Source organism: Ammospiza nelsoni, chromosome 26 (assembly GCF_027579445.1).
Source record: "Ammospiza nelsoni isolate bAmmNel1 chromosome 26, bAmmNel1.pri, whole genome shotgun sequence".
Taxonomy (NCBI): Eukaryota; Metazoa; Chordata; class Aves; order Passeriformes; family Passerellidae; genus Ammospiza; species Ammospiza nelsoni.
The window spans coordinates 5,006,195-5,025,288 of record NC_080658.1 but is presented as its reverse complement, the minus strand read 5'-3'; the positions used below and the strand labels follow the sequence as shown (position 1 = coordinate 5,025,288).

Below are 19,094 nucleotides of genomic sequence, written 5' to 3'. Positions count from 1 at the left end.
CTCTCGTCGAGGCGGCGGCGGAAACCGGGCGAGTCGGGACCGGCCCGGCGCGGGCACGAGCGGCACCGCGGGCGCGCCCCCGCCCCAGCGCCGGCCGCAGGTGAGAGCGGGGACCGGGGATTCGGTGCTTTGGGGCTCGGTGCCTTTGGGGCTCGGTGCCTTTGGGGTCTGGGGCACGGTGGCAGCGATGGTGGCGGTGACCCCAGGGTGTTCCAGCAGGTTCGGGCGGGTTGCGAGCCCGCCGCGTAGGGCGGCGGCTCAGCGGGGACCCCGAGGGAACTGAGTTAGGGGGTGCTCGGCCCAGGAGGGGTTGGGCGCTGCCGTCACCTTCCCCTGCCCCGTGTCCCGCAGGCGGAGGCGCGGGGAGGCCATGGAGGCGGCGGGGCCGGCGGAGGAGGCGCTGGTGCTGGTGGAGTACGGCTTCGAGTACCGCGCCAAGGACGGCACCTTGGTCTCCATCAAACCCAACGAGCGCTATGTGCTGCTCAAACGCACCAACCCGCACTGGTGGCACGTCCGCAGGAGCGGGGACGCCCGGCCCTTCTACATCCCGGCCCAGTACGTGAAGGAGCTGCCGCCCATCGCTGCCCCAGCCCCGCTTGACCCCCCGCCATCGGGACACGCTGCGACAGAGCCGGCCGTGCTCGTCCCTCAGCCCCCGCCAGCCTACGAGTATCGGTTCATCGGCGCCGCCGAGCCGGGGGAGCCGGCAGGAGGATGCCCGGTGCCCAGGAGGAACTCGGTGCTCCAGGATTCGGTGCCCAGGAAGGACTCGGTGCCCAGGAGGGACTCGATGCTCCAGAAGGATTCGGTGTCCAAGAATGTCTCGGTGCCCAGGAAGGACTCGGTGCTCCAGAGGGAATCGGTGCCCAGGAAGGACTCGGTGCTCCAGGATTCGGTGCCCAGGAATGTCTCGGTGCCCAGGAGAGACTCGGTGCCCCAAAGGGACTCACCACCATCACTCAGCTCTTTTCGGGTCCTCCCGGGGCTGACCCCACACCCGGCCGAGCCCGTGAGACCCTCGCACTCCCTGGATGACCTGGCGCGGGTGACACCGACACCTCGCGGTGCCACTGCTGCCATGGGGACATGCGGGGACCCCCCAGGACACGCTCGGCCGCTCGGGAAGAGCCGCTCCGAGACCCTCTGCGCCCCCGGCAAGGACAGGGACGCGGCCAGGAGGTGGCCGGGGGCCGGCCCCGCGGCTCAGGTACGGTGACATCCCCGCTGCTGTCCCCAGAGGCTGCGTTGAGGGGGGGGTTAGCGGGTGGGGGTGTTGAGCGTTGCCCTCTCGGCTGATTCAGTGGCCGTGTCCCCCCAGCATGGCCTGTGACCCCCGGCACAGAGTGGGGTGACACTCCGGCCCCACAGCCACTGCTGGGATCCCCAAAGTCTCCCCACCGAACTGACCCCATGGGACAAATCTGCAGGTGACCCCACCATTGGGGCTTGACAAAATTAATCATTTTGAAGGTGTGAGAGACCCCTCACACAGGGACACCCCCGCACACCGTCCACCCTCAGGCCCAGGCCCGTGCCTCAGTTTCCCCACCCTCATGGGCACCCCTGGCCTCTCTCAGCCCCCTACTCCGCAGAACCCCGTGGTCTCTGGGGTGTTTTGCAGTGATCCCTCAGGCTCCCTGAGCGTTCCGGGGTGAGAGGAGACAGAAAGGGTTAACAGGGAAGCGCGGCAGCTCCTCCCTGCCGGGGCGGGAGCCTCACCTGGGCGCAGCACCCATTGACCGAGGTGTGTGCTGGGTGCTCCCCGGCACAGGCCGGCGCCCCGACACCCCAAAGCCACGCTCACCCCACACCTGTAAGTAGCAAAAGGCTCTGCCCAGCGCCCCCTGGGCTGCACCTCCCGAGGGGGCACCCAAGGGTGGGGGTCCCCGCCGGCCACCAAGGCGGGCTGGGGTGCACAGGGTGAGGCAGCGCCGGCACAGGGGTGGGGCCACCCCCGACCTTGTCCACTCCTCACTTGTCTCCAGCCCCTCACTTCGGAGTGACCCCGGGCACCTGCAGCACCCCCAGCCTGGGTGTCCCCCACTTCCAGGGGGGCTGGAGGGATTGTGCACCTGGGGGAGTTGCTGGAGGAAATGGGGTATTGATGGTGGGGGGCTGCGGTTTACACCCCATTGTCCACCCCATTTTCACCTCATTTTCACCCCATATTATACCTTGTGCCCCCAGCTGTGCCCTTTGCACAAAGCCACTGTGCCCCTCTGGGGGTGACCCAGCATAGTCCCCAACCCCAGTGCCAACACGGGAACATTCCCCTTCCTGCCCAAATCCAACCAGTGCCAAAACCATCGGGCATGGCAGGACCATGGTGGCATCGGTCCTGCCACCATCTGCACCCGATGGGATGGGATGGGATGGGATGGGATGGGATGGGATGGGATGGGATGGGATGGGATGGGATGGGATGGGATGGGATGGGAGGGGATGGGAGGGGATGGGAGGGGATGGGATGGTCCCAGTGTTGTGGGGACACAGCAGCTCCAGATCAGCTTCCATTTGAGCAGTGTGACACCAGATAGGGCACCCAAAATCCCCCCAGTGCAATTCCTGCTCAGCATCACCCTGGAGCAGCTCCTGGGTGGCCTGGGCTTTGCTGGAGCGGGTGACGAGTGGCAGGTTGTGGGTGCCGGGTGACAACAGCCCCGAGAGGAGCCGGTTCCGCCCTGGGCGTCTCTTCCGCTCCTCGAGCCCCGGCAGGAAGCGCGGTGGGTGCAGGGCCCTGCTCAGGGCGCCAGCAGCGGGACCGGGGCCTCGCGCTGTCCCCACAGGGTCCCCACGGTGTCCCCACGGGGTCCCCACCCCGGTGTCACCACCATGGGTGACCAGGTGCCGGGGGGGTCCCGGCAGGCCTGGAGCAGGGCACGGCAGATGCTGCACCTGGGGAAGGTAGGCAGCACCCAAGGGTGCTCCCAACCAGGGGACAGGGGGGTGTTTTGGGGTCACCCCTTGCCAGGCTCCCCCTCGGCTTTCCCTGGGGGTTTGCGGGTGCTGGAGGGTGCCACAATGCTCATCCCAAAGTGGGGAGGGGGCACACAGTACCCCCCCGGGGTGAGAAACCCCCAGGGATGCACCCAGAGGGGACAGAGAGGTGCTGGGGGGGCTCGGTGCCAGGGATGCCCCATTGCCACCCCCATGTCCCTTGTCCCCAGGACGAGGGCAGACCCCCAGTAGTTTCTGGCCCTGCTCACCAGGGTGGGGGGGTTGTGGGATGATAGGGGGATGATGAGAGGTGTCATGGAGCTGCTGTCCCGCTCTGATCCAGGGTGTCCCCAAGGACAGTGCACCGACTGTCACCTCCCTCGGGGTGATGGGCAGGGCTGCAGTCGGGACCTTTGTCCCCACAGCCATTGGTGACAGACTCAGGCTGTAAAGCTGGGGAGATCAAAGGGTGACAGGAGGGGGTTCCCTGCTGGCAGCACCCTCCTGGTCCCAGGGGACACATCCCCCTACCCCGGGGTCCCCACAGGAGGGATCAGCCCGGCTGGTGCTGGGGGTGCTATTTTGGGATGTGGTGATGGGACTGTCTGGTTCAGCATCCGGCTCTGGGCGGGAGGCCGGGGCTGTGGGTGCTGGAAATGTCCCAGGGTGCAGGTGATGAGTGCTGGGGTGCAAGCGTGGGTGAGATGGGTGTGAGTGTTGGGGTGCCCACCAGAGGGGTGGGCACAGATGCTGGGGCTGCAGAGGATGAGCAGGTTGGAGGTGTTGGGACCGCAGGTGTCAGTGCAGAGATTGTGGGTGTTCATGGTGTGGGTGTCAGTGCTGCGGCTGCTGCGGAGAGCAGGTGATGCAGGTACCAGTGATGGGGGTGCTGTGGAGAGCAGGTACCAGTGATGGGGGTGCTGAATCCAGGGGGTGATGCAGGTACCAGTGATGCAAGTGTGGATGATGCAGGTACAAGTGACACAGGTGCTGCATGAGTAGGTACCAGGGACACAGTTGTTGATGATGTGGGTGACATGGGTGCCAGTGATGTGGGTGCTGATGATGTGGGTGCTGATGATGCAGGTACTGATGATGCAGTGACACCGGTGCCAGTGCTGCAGTGCTGCTGCAGTGCTGCACACAGTGGGTCGTGCAGGTACCAGTGACATGGTGCTGGTTGTGAGGGTGCTGCCAGCAGCAGGTGACACAAGTGCTGGACCTCAATGTGCCAGTGGGTGCTCCCTGCCCCACTCTGGGTGCCCCTCTCCACCTCCTGGCCTCCCATCACTGGCACCTCCTGCCCCACACTTTTTGGGGGCCCAGGTCACTTTTGGTGACCCAGCAGCCAGGACAGGATCCAACCCCTCAGTGCCTCACCCATCGGCCACCCGGACACCACAGTGGGGACACCACAGGAATGCCATCCCAGGAATGCCATCCCAGGAGTGCCATCCCAGGAGTGCCATCCCAGCTCAACAGTGACACATCCGTGTTCCCCCAGGCACGCAAGGAATCAGAGGAGACACCGGATCCCATCTACCTCAACATCCAGGAGCTGCGGGCAGAGGCCGCCGCCAGCTCGGCCCCAGAGGAGCCCGGCGGCTCCGTGTCGGACTGGGAAACCCACACGGACACGGACAGTGGACATTTGTTTTATTACAACCCCGTGACGGGCGAGACCACGTGGGATTGTCCCTTCGGGCAGGCGGCCGACGGAGTGAGTGCCGGCGCCTCTCCCGCCTCCTCGCTCGCACACAGCCCGGAGCTTCCCGCGTGGGAACAGCACGTGGACCAAGGAAGCGGACAGACTTTTTTCTATAATTCGGTGACAGGTGAGACGTCGTGGGACCCCCCCAGTGCAGGAGACACGGGCAGCCCCCGGGAGAGGCTCCCTGGGGGGACGCGGTACGGTCCCATGGAGCAGAGGGTGAGCACCCGGCGAGGCGCGGGGAGGGCTTGGGGTGGGGCGGAGACAGGGGTGGGAGTGGGGACAGGGATGGGAGTGGAGATGGAAATGGGATGGGATTGGAGACGGGGATGGGATGGGATTGGAGACAGGGATGGGAATAAGACAGGGATGAGAATGGAGATGGAGATGGAGATGGAGATGGAGATGGAGATGGAGATGGAGATGGAATGGGATTGGAGACAGGGATGGGACTGGAGAAGGATGGGATTGGAGACAGGGATGGGATTGGAGACCAGGATGGGATTGGAGTCAGGGATAGGAATGGAGATGGAAATGGGACAGGAATGGAGACAGGGATGGGATTGGAAATGGAAATGGAATGGGATTGGAGACAGGGATAGGATTGGAGATAGGGATGGGAATGGAGATGGAAATGGGATTGGAGACAGGGATGGGAATGGAGACCAGGATGGGATTGGAGATGGAAAAGGGATGGGTTTGGAGACAGGGATAGGATTGGAGACATGAAAAAGGGATGGGTTAGGAGACAGGGATGGGATAGGAGATGGAAATGGGATGGGAATGGAGATGGAAATGAGATGGGAATGGACACAGGGATGGGAATGGAGACAGGGATGGGATTGGAGATGGAAAAAGGATGGGATTGAAGACAGGGATGGGATTGGAGACATGAATAGGAATGGAGATGGAAATCCTAGCATCCTGGCAGGGATGAGATGAAAAAGGAGACACGACGGAGACTGGGATTGAGAAAGGTGTGGGAGATGCAATGGAGATGGAAATTGAGATGGAGATGGAAACTGAGACAGATGGGAATGGAGACAGGTGAAGATGGGCATGGGTATGGATACAGGGGTATAGGAAAGGATGAGACTGCAGATGGAAACAGCGATGGGATGAAAATGGAGGCAGAGCTGAAGACTGAGAAAGGATGGGAGATGAAATGGAGATGAATATGGAAACAAAGATGGAGATGGGAACAGATACAGGGATGTAGAAAGAGAGGGAATGGAGATGGAGACTGGGATGGGATGGGATGGAGATGGGGAGGAAGTTGGAGATGGGAGACAGAGATGGGAATGAAGATGAAGATGAAGATGGAGAACAGAATGGTACCGGGATTGAGTTGGAGATAGAAACAGGAATAGGAATGGAGATGGAGACAGGGGTTGAGATGGAGATGGGAATGGAGACAGATATAGGAATGGAGATGATGGAGATGGGGCAGCGCCCACCTGGGCGACACGCAGAGATGCAGATCTCTTGGTTGGGCACAAGATCTTGAACTTCCTCTTCTCTCCAGCCACCCACTCCAGAAACGGATTATCCAGACCTGTCTCCAGATGAGCTGGAGTGTTATCCTGAGGAGGACTATTCACCTGTGGGCTCCTATGACCAGAGGGCCTCTCTGTGCCTGTCCCCGAGGCGCCCCGAGGAGCTGGGCTCGTCCCCAGGCTGGTACGGGCACGGCCACCCCGAGGGACTCGTGTTCTACCCCGAGCACTTCGCCCCTGACACGGTACGGGACAGGGATGGGAACAGGGACTGGGACAGGGATGGGGATGGGGACAGGGAAAGGGACAGGAAATGGAAGAGGGATGAACACAGGGATAGGAACTGGGATGGGGACAGGGATGGGTTATGGACAAGGACAGGGACAGCGCTGGGGATGGGGGTGAGATGAGGGACAGATGCAGGCAGGGGTGACTGCCAGGGATAAACATCCTCACAAGCCCACAGAGCAGGGGCTGTGGGAGCTCTGGGGTGCTGTGGGTGCACAGCCCAGCCCCTCCTTCCAGGGGCACCTCAGGCTTCACCTGACCCCTCCCTGCCCAGGTGCCATCCCACCACGAGCGGGCCAGCAGTGGCTCCAGCCAGGACAGCGGGCTCTCCGCCTGGCACAGCCCCGTGTCACCAGCCCCAGGCAGCAGGGAGGAGAAGGTGAGCACCCAGGAAGGAGCACCCAGCCTGCCCTCACCCCAGCACCAGGCAGAGCAAGGGCCAAATTTGACACCCCCATCTTCACTTTCCAGTTTAAAAGCCTCGAAAAAGCCGGGGTGCTCAACAGGACCAAGACAGTGGACAGAGGGAAGCGGCTCCGGTAAGGACATCCCGGTGTCCCCTGCCTCTGGAGACACGAGTCCAGCAGGGAAAAGGGGCTGTGCTATCCCTGTGTGACCCCTGCTCCCCTCCCCAGGAAGAACTGGAGCTCCTCCTGGACAGTGCTGGAAGGGGGAATCCTCACCTTCTTCAAGGACTCCAAGCACTCAGCTGCCAGTGCCTTGGTAAGAGCCCCAGTGCCTTGGGGCAGGGCAGCTCCCATGGGATGGGAGCAGTGTCCATGGGACAGGGCCAGCACCCATGGGACAGAGCCAGCACCCATGGGACAGGGCCAGCACCCATGGGACAGAGCCAGCACCCATGGGACAGGGTCAGCACCCATGGGACACGACAAGAACTCGCAGGATGTGGCCAATGTGTGCAGGATAGGGGCAGCACCCACAGGGAACACAGCGCTGGCCTCACCTCTGGGGTGGGGGTTCAGGGCTCTGTCTAGGGAGTGCAGAGGCTCTTGGAGTAGGGGGACCATGGCCAGCACCCACAGAATGGGGTCAGCATCAGCAGGATAGGACCAGCACCCACAGAATGGGGCCAGCATCAGCAGGATAGGACCAGCACCCTTAGGACAGGGCAAGGATCCACAGGATGGGGTCGAAGCTGCGGGATGGGATCAGCACCCATAGGTTGAGGCCAACATGCAGGGGACAGGACCAGCATCCAAAAAATAAGACCCCAGCACTGTGGGGGATGTCAGCACTTGAAGGATGGGACCAGGACCCACAGGACAGGGCAGGTGCCCTGCACAGGGACCCCAGCACAGCGACCCCAGCTCACCCCCCAGCACACCCTGCAGGGGTGGCAGTGTCGGAGCACCTGGAGCTGGTGGGAGCCAGCAGGAGGAAGCAGAGCCGGCCCCCGGGTCCAGCTCCTCCCCCCGCAGTGCCCAGCTCCGGATGCAGAAGTGCAGAAGTTGCCGTGGCTCTTGCAACACCCTGTGGTGACAGCGAAGGGGGGGGAAGTCAGGGCACCCACAGCTGGGGAGACAGTGCTGGCCCCACCTCGGGGGTTCGGGGCTCTGGCTGGGGGTGCAGAGGCTCTTGGTGGCCAAAGCACCCCAAAACCCAGGGCGTGGGGAGAAGCAGTGAGCCTGATGCTCACCCCCTGCAAAATCCTCCTCCTTGGGAGCAGCCACCCTCTCCATTCCTGCAGTGTCACTGAGAGGGACCCCAAAGCTGGAGCCCCCCCAGGGTCCCTGGGGAGGGCTGGGAATGTCCCTCGAGGTGATGGCAGCCCTAGGACTGGCTGTCCCCAAGCTGGTGGCCATGACCCTCGCCCCACCCATGTCCTAGTCCTGCAGAGAGCACAGGAGGGGACAGAGGGGTCCCACAAAGGACATCTGGCAACCTTGCCTGTTCTGGAGGAGGGCAGCCCACACCCCCCAGCAGCATCCCGGTGTCCCTGTCCCCTGTGGGCAGGTGCCACCCTCATCCCCTTATCCCCACAGAGGCACCCCAGCACCCTGACCACCCCCGAGCACACAGTGAAGCTGCGCGGGGCCACCCTCGCCTGGGCCGGCAGGGACAAGTCCAGCAAGAAGAACGTCCTGGAGGTGAGCAGGTGACAGCAGGAGGGACACTGCTCACACCCCAGGGTCCACAGGTGGCCCACAGGGCAATGCCACCCCTGCCCAGTTCAGGGGATGGCAGTGCAGACACTGGGGACGTGCAGGGAGTGGCACTGCTGGTCACTGTCCCGTTCTGATGGGGACAGAGAGGCCACCAAGGGACATTCTGGCTCCCAGAGGGGCACTGCCAGGATGTCCCGTTCTGCCCATCGCTGTCCCGTTCTGATGGGGACAGAGAGGCCTCCAAGGGACATCCTGGCTCCCGGAGGGGCTTTGCACGGGGAGGAGCCGCTCCAGCCGCTCCAGCTCCCCGCACACGGCACCGTTTGGTGCCATCGCAGCTGGCGCCGGGCTCAGCCACATCCTGGTTCCTAAATCCGCCCGGTTGCGGCAGCCCCGTGCCCTTTCCCTGACCTCTGCCTATCGCTCCGGCAGCTGAGGACGCGGGAGGGCTCGGAATTCCTCATCCAGCACGACTCGGAGCAGATCATCACCGCCTGGCACAAGGCCATCGCCGACAGCATCGGCCGCAGGGTGAGCGGGGCCCCCGATCCCCCATGGCCGCCCTGGGGCTGGGGCCGGGCCCGGCGTCTCACGGCGCCGCTTCCGTAGGGCTCCGACATCTCCGCAGAGGACGAGGCCGAAATTCGGGCTGAGTTCGGCTCCCGGGAGAAGCTGGGGGGCGGCGAGGAGCGGAGGGCAGGTGAGCACCCGGGATGGGCACGGGGGGCCTGGCAGTGCCACCCACCCTGCGGGGACCCTGGGGACGGAGCTGATGTGTCCCATGTCCCATGTCCCCGGCAGCGGCAGGACAGGCGACGGGCAGTGCCGAGAGTGACACCAACCGGGTCCGGAACAAACTCCGCAAGTTCCTGCAGAGGCGGCCGACGATGCAGTCCCTGCGGGAGAGGGGCTACATCAAGGGTGGGTGTGCGGGGCGGGATCGGGGGGTGCTGGCACGGGGCTGGGATGAGGGCAAATCCAGAGTGGGATGGGGTGTAGGGATAGGACCTGTCACGGGTGGGTGCTGGAATGGGGCTGAGTCCCTCGGGATGTCTGCAGGATGGAGGGTGGGAGGGGACAGGCAGGGATGGAGCTGGGACAGCCAGAGGTGGAGCTGGGACACTGGGTTGAGTGACCAAGCCCAAGCCTGACCCAACATCTTGATGATGTTCCATCACCTCCAGCCACCCTGGTGGGAACAAGTCCCTCTGTCCCCAACCCTGTCCCCCACTAGCCACCCTCCTGGTGTCCCCTGGCCATGCTCATGTCCCTGCTGTGTTCCCAGACCAGGTTTTTGGCTGCTCGCTGCTGGCGCTGTGTGAGCGGGAGCGAGGGACGGTGCCACGCTTTGTCCTGCAGTGCATCTGGACCGTGGAGAGGAGAGGTACAGGGGACAGGGACAGCCTGGGACACCGGCATGGGGACAGATCCAGGGACAGCCTACGTGGGATGTTTGGGTTTTCCTTGGAAGCCTGGTGTGGCTGCTGTGAGCACCAACACAGCTGTACTGGTCACTGTCACCATGTGCCATCTGGCTGTGGGCATCCTCCAGGGGACAGCAGGGACACATGGGGACCCAGAGTTCCCTCAGGAGTCCCTCATGTCCCATCCCAGTGTGGATTGTTTAACTGGAAGTTTTCCCCCATCTCCATCTGCCCAGGTCTGGACATTGATGGGCTGTACCGGGTCAGTGGCAACCTGGCCACCATCCAGAAGCTGCGCTACAAGGTGGAGCACGGTACGGTCACCCGCGGTGACAGTGGGGGACAATGGGACAGAGGGACAGGGGAGGGGGCATCCAGGGACCACCCACCCATCCCTGGGGCTCTGGGCACAGCTGAGATGCTGCTCCACCCCCAGATGAGCAGCTGGACCTGGATGACGGGCGCTGGGAGGACATCCACGTTGTCACCGGGGCACTGAAGCTCTTCCTGCGGGAGCTGCCAGAGCCACTCGTCCCCTTCAGCCACTTCGACAAGTTCATCGCTGCCATCAGTGAGGGACAGGGACAGGGGATGGGATGGGATGGGATGGGATGGGATGGGATGGGATGGGATGGGATGGGATGGGATGGGATGGGATGGGATGGGATGGGATGGGATGGGATGGGATGGGGTGAGATGGGGTGGGATGGGATGGGATGGGATGGGCTGAGATGATGAGATGGGGAGGGGGTGGAGATAGGTATAGGATGGGGACAAGGATGGAGTTGAAATGGGATGAGATGGAGACATGGATGGGAACTGGGATTGAATAGAGATGGGATGGAGAAGGGTAAAAGGATGGGGTTGGGGACAGGAATGAGATAGAAAAGGGATGGGAATGGAGACAGGAACTGGGACAGGGGAGATGATGGGGATTAGGATGGGATGAGGATGGGAATGGGGGTGGGGGCAGGGATGCTGTGACTGCTGGAGCCAGCGCCCCACCGTGCCCTCCCTCCCTGGCAGAGATCCAGGACCTGTCCCTGAGGGGCCAATGCATCCGGGACCTGGTGCTGTCCCTGCCACCCGCCCACCATGACACCATGAAGGTCCTTTTCCGCCACCTCTGCAGGTGACACCCCCTTGTTCCCCCAAACCCAACCCGGTGCAGGAAGGCAGAACACGACTCTGGGGACAGCCCCAGGGTCAGGGCCATGCTGGTGACACGTCCCCTGTCCCACAGGGTGGTGGAGCACAAGGAGGAGAACCGCATGTCAGTGCAGAGCGTCGCCATCGTCTTCGGCCCCACGCTGCTGCGGCCGGCCAGCGAGGAGAGCAACATGGCCATGCACATGGTCTTCCAGAACCAGGTGGTGGAGCACATCCTCAACCACTATGGATACATCTTCCCTGATGGATAAACCCTGGGGACACGTGCGGGCACGAGCCTGGCAGTGAGGACTTGATGGAGCAGCATCTCCAGGAAGGACTTGGCCATGTGTCACCTCGCTGGTGGCTCCATGGAGGGCAGCGCGGTGACCTGGCTCAAGGGAGGGGCTCCTGGGGGATCATCCTTGGCCACCCCATCCCACTGGGGCTGGATGTGAGGGGGGCTCAGGGGGTCCCCATGGTCAGTGGAGCCCTGCAGTGCCCCCCTGGAGCTGGGTGGAGCAGGGAGGGTCTGGCGGGCAGGGCCTGCTGGGCACCGGCGGCACCAGCGGGCGGGCAGGGAGGGGCCGGGCAGGGCCGTGGCTGCAGCCCCTGCCCCATCCCAAATAAAAGAGCCCATGCAGACACAGGGGTCAGGTGTTGCTGGCAGGACAAGGGGACATCCCAGGGGTCAGGTGTTGCTGGCAGAACAAGGGGACATCCCAGGGACATGGGTGGCACAAGGGCTCGGTGCTCCTTGGTTGCTGGTGACCCTCAGGGACACCATATGGCCTTCATACCCCATGAGGATGAGGGGACCTGGGACAACATTCCTGGCTGGTGTCACCAAGCACTGTGTCACCACCAGTGTCACCACAGACAGCGAAACATGATGAGAGCCACGCAGTCATGGGACATGAGTCCCCTTCACACAGAGCCACCTCCTGGGCTGGGGGCACTTTGGGTCATGATGGTGACAAGCTGGGACACAACCAGGACTGGATGGGACACAACAAGGATGGCAAGGGACATGACTGAAAGTTCTTTGGGACATCATGGGGACAATAAAGGGCATGGCAGGGACACGAGGAGGAGGTGTGGGGACATGGGACACATGTCCTGTGCTTTGACACACAGCAAGGACAGCACATGGCAGCAGTTGGGGACCCAGGGGTGGCTGGGGTGCAGAGGGAACACTTGGGGACATAACAAAGGGCTCTTTGGGGTGTGGTGGGGATGTAATGGGGCCAAGCTGGATGGCAGTGGGGACACTTTGGGACAAGACAGAGACATTTTGGTGTGCAGTGGGGTCATTTTGGGGCACAAGGATTTTCAGGACACAAAGAAAAACTGGCTCAGGAGTGCAGGGACAGTGGTTTGGGACACAATGGGGACAATTTGGAATGCAACTGGGACACAAGGGGCCACAACTGGGGACAGGGAAGGGACGGTGTGGAATGTAGGGGGGAATTTGGGGGCACAAGGGGATACTTTGGGGGGCAAGACAATGCTTTGAGGGTGCAGCAGCGGCACTTTGGGACGCGCCGGAGCCACCTTGGAGCACAAGGAAGTACTTTGTGACAAGAGGGGATTCTTCAGGAGCGCAGTGCGAGTGCTTTGGGACATTTTGGGACACTTTTGGATGCATGGGACGCACTTGAGAACTTTAGGAGGAGCAGGGGACTCTCGGGGCCCCTCGGGGCGGGAGGGAGGCGGTGCTGGGGGCAGAGCCCGGCCGATCCCCGCTCCCATCCCGATCCCACCCCGCTCCCTCTCTGCTCCCTCCCCGCTCCCGGCCCCGCTCCGCGCCCCCCGCCCGGCTCCATCTTGTTCGCGGCCGCCGCGGAGCCGCTCCAGGTGCGGGGATCCGGGAGGGACTGGCGGGACCCGGGAGGGTCGCAGGGACCCGCCGAGGGAGCTGGGAGGGGATCTCCCACCCGGGACCCCCCCAGCCATCCCCCAACCCCCCACGGGACCGCAGGCGCTGTAGGGGACCCCTGGGAGCGATCCCTCCCATAGAGCAGTGTCGAGACCCCCCAGAGACCCCCACCCCCACCTCTGGGCCCCCGGAGCGACCCCCAGGGCCAGGAGGGACCCCGTCAGCCCCGTGACCCCCGGTAACCGGGACTGTGCGGGACTGGGAACCGCCAGCAGCGACCCCCCAGAGACTCAGAGGGACTCGGCGGACACCCCTCAGCAAGAGCCCCCCCACTTCCAGGACCCCCCCAGCAGAGTCCCCCCCATCCCAGAACCCCCCAACCTCTCTCCCAGTGCCCCCCCAGACTCCCCCTTCCACCTTCCCTGGTGCTGCTCGGCAGGGTCTGACCCCAGGCCAGCCGGGACAGTGACACCCCCTGCGGCTCGGGGTGGCGCTGGGGACACTTTGTGGGGGCCTGGGGACACCCCCGGGGCTGTGCCCTCCCCAGGACCAGGCACCAGGGGGTTACAGCAAAAGCAGCTTTGGCAGCCGAAATCCCTCTTAAGGCTTTAATCGCAGTGAGAAAGTGGCGGAGGGGGGGTGGGGGGAGCACCCTGTCCCCCCCTCGCTGTCCCCAACCCTGTGGGGTTGCAGCGACAACTGCAGCTGGGCTGGAAATTTAAGCCAAATCCCTAAACCTGGCTTAAAATTCAGTGGGATTTAGGGGGGAAAGAAAAAGAGGGTGAGGGGAGGGGGGGAGCAGTGGGGCCGGAGGGTTTTGGGGGCTCATCCCGCACCCCCCGTCCGTGGGGGGCCCAGGTGTGAGTCAGGGGGCGAAGGTCGGTGTGGCCGTGTTTGCACACCCGGCACGGAAGTGGCACCGTCCCCGCGTGTCCCCGTGTCCCGCCCGGCCCGGCGGTGCCACCCGGCTGGAACAGGTAGGGAGGGCAGGGATGGAGCCCCCGGCCCGCGGGGTGGGTACAAGGGGGGTCCCTGCAGGATGGGAACCCCACAGGGACTCCCAGTCTGTCCAGGTGGGGACACAAGGTCCCCTGGGCCTGGTATGGCTGGTGTCCTGCTGAACATGGGGACAGGGACACACAGGCCCTGCTACGGCAGCACGGCTGGTTCTGGGGTCCCCGTGGCACAGATTTGGGGGATCCCCATGGAAAGGGGGCTCTGGAGGTCCACATGACCCCATAGGAATCAGGACTGGGGGCTCTGGGGGTCCCTGTGGCCCCATAGGGACAGGAACTCTGGGCTCCCTATAGGGATCAGTCTCTGGGGTCCCCATGGCCCCATAGGAAAGGGCTCTTGGGGTCCCCATCAGGGTCAGGCTCTGGGGGGGTCTCCATGTCCCCATAGGGACAGGTCTGTGGGTGGAGGTCTCCAGAAGGACACACTCTGGGGGTCCCCACACCCCCCTATGGCCCAGGCCTTGCTCTCCTCACCCCAGACCCTGTCCCCTCCTGTCCCCATGGCCATGGTGACAGGATGAGGGCAGCCCCCCAAATCATGCTGCACCCCACACCCAAAGTCACCACATACCTCAAGTGACACTGCCTCTAGAAAGACCTTGGGGACAGAGGGGTGACAATCTGGGGGTGACACCTGGTCCTGGCTGGGCATTTTGCGGTGTGGGGTGAACAGGAGAACATCTGTGGAGTTCCGGTCCCCGGTGTCCCTGTCACTGCAGCCCCCAGCGTGCTGTGATGGCCCCGGCCGCCTGAGCCCCTGTGGCAGGGACAAGCCATGGAGACCGTTGTCATCGTGGCCATCGGGGTGCTGGCCACCATCTTCCTGGCGTCCTTCGTGGCGCTGGTGGTGGTGTGCAGGCAGCGCTACTGTCACCCCAAGGACCTGCGCCACCACTATGACACCAAGTGAGTGACCCACGGGGGTGGCAGCGTCCCTGTCCCCACCAGAGAGGGACCCCAACCCCCGTGGGCTGGGGACACTGCTGGGGACATGCTCAGCATCATCATGGAGACAATGTGGGGGACATGTCCCTGGTCATGGGGGGACAAAGATGGGGACACACCCTCCATCAGCAGGGGGACAAAGATGGGGACACATTGGCCATCATCAAAGGGATGAAGATGGGGACATGTCCAACATCATCCAGGGAACAAAGATGGGGACATGTCCAACATTCCAGGAACAAAGATGGGGACACGTCCACTGTGATTGGGGGGATGATGCAGGTGATGTCCAGCATCATCAGAGGGAAGATGCCCCCATCTTGTCCCAGTTTGGGACACATCCACATCACTGGGGGACAAAGATGGGGACACATCCACCAGCACCAGGGCTATTGGAGCTGTGGGGCCACCCGAGGAGGTGGCCCTTGGTGGGATGTCCCCCATGTCTCTGACAGACCCATTGTGGACCTGATGGGGACCACGGAGACGCCGTCAGAGCCCTCGGAGCTGGAGCTGGACGATGTGGTCATCACCAACCCCCACATAGAGGCCATCCTGGAGAACGAGGACTGGGTGGAGGACGCCTCGTGAGTGTCCCCTGTGTCCTCCCACTGCTGGGGACCCCCTGTGCAGTGCCAGCCCCCCATCATGGGATGCAGGGGACAGAGTTGGAGGTCACCAAGCCATGGGGATGGTCCTCAAGATGGTCTTGGGGTGGGAATATCCCCACAGGTCTGAGGGACAAGGGCTGGCAGGAGAGGGGGGACACACAGGGGACAAGGACAGAGCAGGGGGGACACAGGTGGATTCACACCCTTCTCCCTCTCCACAGGGGTCTGGTGTCCCACTGCATCGCCATCCTGAAGGTGAGTGAGAGCGTGGCACTGGTGGCAGTGGTGACACTGGTGGCAATGGCAACTCTGGTGATACTGGTAGAGCTGTGGTACTGGTAGGCAGTGGTGGCACCAGTGGCACTTGTGACATTGATGTCAGTGGTGGGCAGCACTTGTGGTAATGGTGGCAATGGTGACATTGTTGGTACTGGTGGCACTGGTGCTGATGGTAGGTGGCACTTGTGGCACTGGTGTTGATGGTGGCATTGGTGCTGATGGTGGCACTGAGTGCTCACCACTGTCCCCCAGATCTGTCACACGCTGACGGAGAAGTTGGTGGCCATGACCATGGGCTCAGGTGCACGTGTGAAGTCCCCAGCCAGCCTGGGTGACATCATTGTGGTGGCCAAGCGCATCAGCCCCAGGTGACAGGGGATGTCTGGGGGGTCCCAGGGCTCTTGGGTGGGGTCCTGTGGCTCTGGGGTGTCCCCAGGGACTGGGGGGGGAAAATTCCAGGGCTCTGGAGGATCCCCAGAGATTTCCAGGGTGGGTCTGGAAGGGTCATGGGAGCTCTGGGCATGTCCTGAGGCTCTGGTGGGGGTACTGAAGCACTGAGGGGGACCCTGGGGACTCTGGAGGGAAACTTGGGGACTTTAGGGATGTCGGGGGACTCTGGGAGGTGTCCCAGGACACTGGGGTAATTTTGGGACTCTGGGAGGTGTCCTGGGGTTCAGGGGGTACCTGGGGCTCTGGGGGGTTCATGGGGCTCTAGGGGGGTCCCAGAACTCCAAGAGAGCTCTTGAGGCCTGGGTTGGGTGTGCTGAAGGTGTCACCACAGTGTCCCTGGGGTTAACGCTGTCCCCACCGCAGGGTGGACGACGTGGTGAGATCCATGTACCCCCCGCTGGACCCCAAACTGCTGGACGCAAGGTGACAGCGATGGGAAGGACAGGGACACTCCTGGGTGGGAGATACCTGTGGGTGGGGACACCCCCCAATCCCATACCACACCTCTGGGGACAATCCCACTCTGGGGACAAGCCCAGGTGACCCAGCAGGATGGGGAGTGAGCAGATCCCAGAATATCCCAGGTTGGGAGGGACCCTAAGGCTCATCCAGTCCCAATCCCAGCCCTGCCCAGACCCCCCAACACTCCCACCCTGGGCATCCCTGGCAGCGCTGTCCAAACCCTCCTGGAGCTCTGGGGCCATTTTCTGGGGAGCCTGGGCAGTGCCAGCACCTGTGGGGTGAGAACCTTTCACTGAAATCCATCCCAACCCCACTGTGGCACAACCTCAGGCCATTCCCTGATGGTCCTGGTCACCACGGCCAAACTGGTGACCACGCTGCTGTTGCTGAGGAAGCCCCATGGGGCAGGGCGGTGACAGGGCAGTGACAGGGAGGTGACAGGGCGGTGACAGCCCCGTGTCCCCGCAGGGCCGCGGCGCTGCTGCTGTCCGTCAGTCACCTGGTGCTGGTGACCCGCAGCGCCTGTCGCCAGCCGGCCGCTCGCCACTGGGTCGAGCGCTCGCTGGCGGCCGCCGAGGAGCACATGGCCGTGCTGCGCCAGGCCGCCATGGCCACCGAGCCCGAGCGGCCACCGGCCCCCGGAGAGCCGCCCCGCCAGGAGCAGTCGGCCATCTGACCCCAGTAAAGGCCATCTGACCCCAGTAAAGGCCATCGGATCCCAATAGAGGCCATTGGTCCCCAGTAAAGGCCATCTGACCCCAATAAATGCCATCTGTCCCCAATAAAGGCCATCTGACCCCAATAAAGGCCATCTGACCCCAATGAAGGCAATCAGATCCCAATAAAGGCCATCTGTCCCCAATGAAGGCCACCTGACCCCAATAAAGGCCGTCGGATCCCAATGAAGGCCATCTGACCCTAATGAAGGTCATCAGACCCCAATAAAGGCCACCAGACCCCAGTAAAGGCCATCTGACTCCAATGAAGGCAATCAGATCCCAATAAAGGCCATCTGTCCCCAATGAAGGCCACCTGACCCCAATAAAGGCCGTCGGATCCCAATGAAGGCCATCTGACCCTAATGAAGGTCATCAGACCCCAATAAAGGCCACCAGACCCCAGTAAAGGCCATCTGACTCCAATGAAGGCAATCAGATCCCAATAAAGGCCATCTGTCCCCGATGAAGGCCATCGGATCCCAATAATGGCCATCTGTCCCCAATGAAGGCCATCGGATCCCAATAAAGGCCATCTGTCCCCAATAAAGGCCATTGGACCCCAATTAAAGCCATCTGTCCCCAATAAAGGCCATCAGATCCCAGTAAAGGCCGTCGGATCCCAATAAGGGCCGTCGGATCCCAATAAAGGCCATCGGATCCCAATAAGGGCCGTCGGACCCCAGTAAAGGCCATCTGTCCCCAGTAAAGGCCATCTGTCCCCAATAAAGGCTATTGCATCCCAATAAAGGCCATCAGATCCCAATAAAAGCCATCGGACCCCAATAAAGGCCATCTGACCCCAGTAAAGGCCATCTGTCCCCAATAAAGGCCATCGGATCCCAATAAAGGCCATCGGATCCCAATAAGGGCCATTGGACCCCAGTAAAGGCCATCTGTCCCCAATAAAGGCCATCAGATCCCAGTAAAGGCCATTGGACCCCAGTAAAGGCCATCTGACCCCAATAAAAGCCATTGGACCCCAATAAAGGCCCCGTGTGCCCCCAACCCCGCACGGTGGCTCTGGGATGGGCTGGTGATGTGGTGTCTGCGTGGAGAGGCAAAACGGGGGTGATGAAGGGGAGGTTGGGGGTCTAGGGAGGGGTTGGGGGGTTTGGGAGTGAGTGTGGGCAGGTTTGAGGGGTTTGGAGGGGGTTTTGTGGGGTTGGGGGGCTTGGGAGGTTGAGGGGTTTAGAGGGGATTTTGTGGGGTTGGAGCTGAATTTGGAAGGTTTGGGGGGCTTGGGAAGGAGTGTGGAGGGGGTTTGAGGAGTTTAGAGGGGATTTTGTGGGGTGGAAGGTGGATTTGGAGGGGTTTGGGGGCTTGAGAGGTTGAGGGGTTGGTTTAGAGGAGATTTTGTGGGGTGGAAGGTAGATTTGGAGGGGTTTAGGGGCTTGGGAGGTTGAGGGGTTTAGAGGGGATTTTGTGGGGTTGGAGGTGGATTTGGAAGGTTGGGGGGCTTGGGAGGGAGTGTGGAGGGGGTTTGAGGGGTATGGAGAGGATTTCAGGGTGTTGGAGTAGGATTTGGAGAGGTTGGGGGTCCAGGGAGAGGCTGGGGGGGCTGGGAAGGGAGTGTGGAAGGAGGTTGGCATGAAAGGGATT

General features: G+C 62.6%; 2 protein-coding genes across 6 annotated transcripts; both read left to right on the top strand.

The window, feature by feature from the left end:
* Nucleotides 1-3: 3 nt before the first annotated feature.
* ARHGAP27 (Rho GTPase activating protein 27) lies at nucleotides 4-11,617 on the top strand. 2 transcript variants are annotated; one of them, XM_059489434.1, is made up of 16 exons: nucleotides 4-100; nucleotides 352-1,210; nucleotides 4,445-4,870; nucleotides 6,177-6,392; nucleotides 6,710-6,814; nucleotides 6,907-6,974; nucleotides 7,071-7,158; nucleotides 8,439-8,543; nucleotides 8,994-9,092; nucleotides 9,171-9,261; nucleotides 9,363-9,482; nucleotides 9,847-9,945; nucleotides 10,222-10,299; nucleotides 10,422-10,556; nucleotides 11,012-11,117; nucleotides 11,229-11,617. In XM_059489434.1, the coding sequence occupies exons 2-16, from the start codon at nucleotides 371-373 to the stop codon at nucleotides 11,404-11,406; spliced, it is 2,754 nt and encodes a 917-aa protein (XP_059345417.1). In that variant the 5' UTR covers nucleotides 4-100; nucleotides 352-370; the 3' UTR covers nucleotides 11,407-11,617. The 2 variants fall into 2 exon arrangements, with proteins under 2 accessions (XP_059345417.1, XP_059345418.1); XM_059489435.1 differs by lacking the exon at nucleotides 6,710-6,814.
* Nucleotides 11,618-14,804: 3,187 nt separating this feature from the next.
* Nucleotides 14,805-18,469, top strand: TMEM98 (transmembrane protein 98). 4 transcript variants are annotated; one of them, XR_009420050.1, is made up of 6 exons: nucleotides 15,444-15,561; nucleotides 15,807-15,840; nucleotides 16,117-16,232; nucleotides 16,678-16,737; nucleotides 17,245-18,190; nucleotides 18,252-18,469. XR_009420050.1 is itself a non-coding variant. In XM_059489397.1 (5 exons), exons 1-5 carry the CDS (start codon nucleotides 14,805-14,807, stop codon nucleotides 16,739-16,741), a joined length of 477 nt encoding a protein of 158 aa, XP_059345380.1. The 4 variants fall into 4 exon arrangements, 2 of the variants coding, with proteins under 2 accessions (XP_059345380.1, XP_059345379.1); XR_009420049.1 differs by having other exon boundaries at nucleotides 17,245-18,210; XM_059489397.1 differs by lacking the exons at nucleotides 17,245-18,190; nucleotides 18,252-18,469 and adding an exon at nucleotides 14,805-14,935 and having other exon boundaries at nucleotides 15,430-15,561; nucleotides 16,678-16,741.
* The last annotated feature ends 625 nt before the right edge of the window (nucleotides 18,470-19,094 follow it).

Coding starts and splice junctions, on each gene's coding strand:
- ARHGAP27 (XM_059489434.1), top strand. CDS start 371: ATGGAGGCGGCGGGGCCGGCGGAGGAGGCGCTGGTGCTGGTGGAGTAC. Junction 4,871..6,176: donor ACGGTCCCATGGAGCAGAGG/GTGAGCACCCGG, acceptor TCTTCTCTCCAG/CCACCCACTCCAGAAACGGA. Junction 10,300..10,421: donor GCGCTACAAGGTGGAGCACG/GTACGGTCACCC, acceptor CTCCACCCCCAG/ATGAGCAGCTGGACCTGGAT.
- TMEM98 (XM_059489396.1), top strand. CDS start 15,446: ATGGGGACCACGGAGACGCCGTCAGAGCCCTCGGAGCTGGAGCTGGAC. Junction 16,233..16,677: donor GCCAAGCGCATCAGCCCCAG/GTGACAGGGGAT, acceptor TCCCCACCGCAG/GGTGGACGACGTGGTGAGAT. Junction 16,738..17,244: donor CCCAAACTGCTGGACGCAAG/GTGACAGCGATG, acceptor GTGTCCCCGCAG/GGCCGCGGCGCTGCTGCTGT.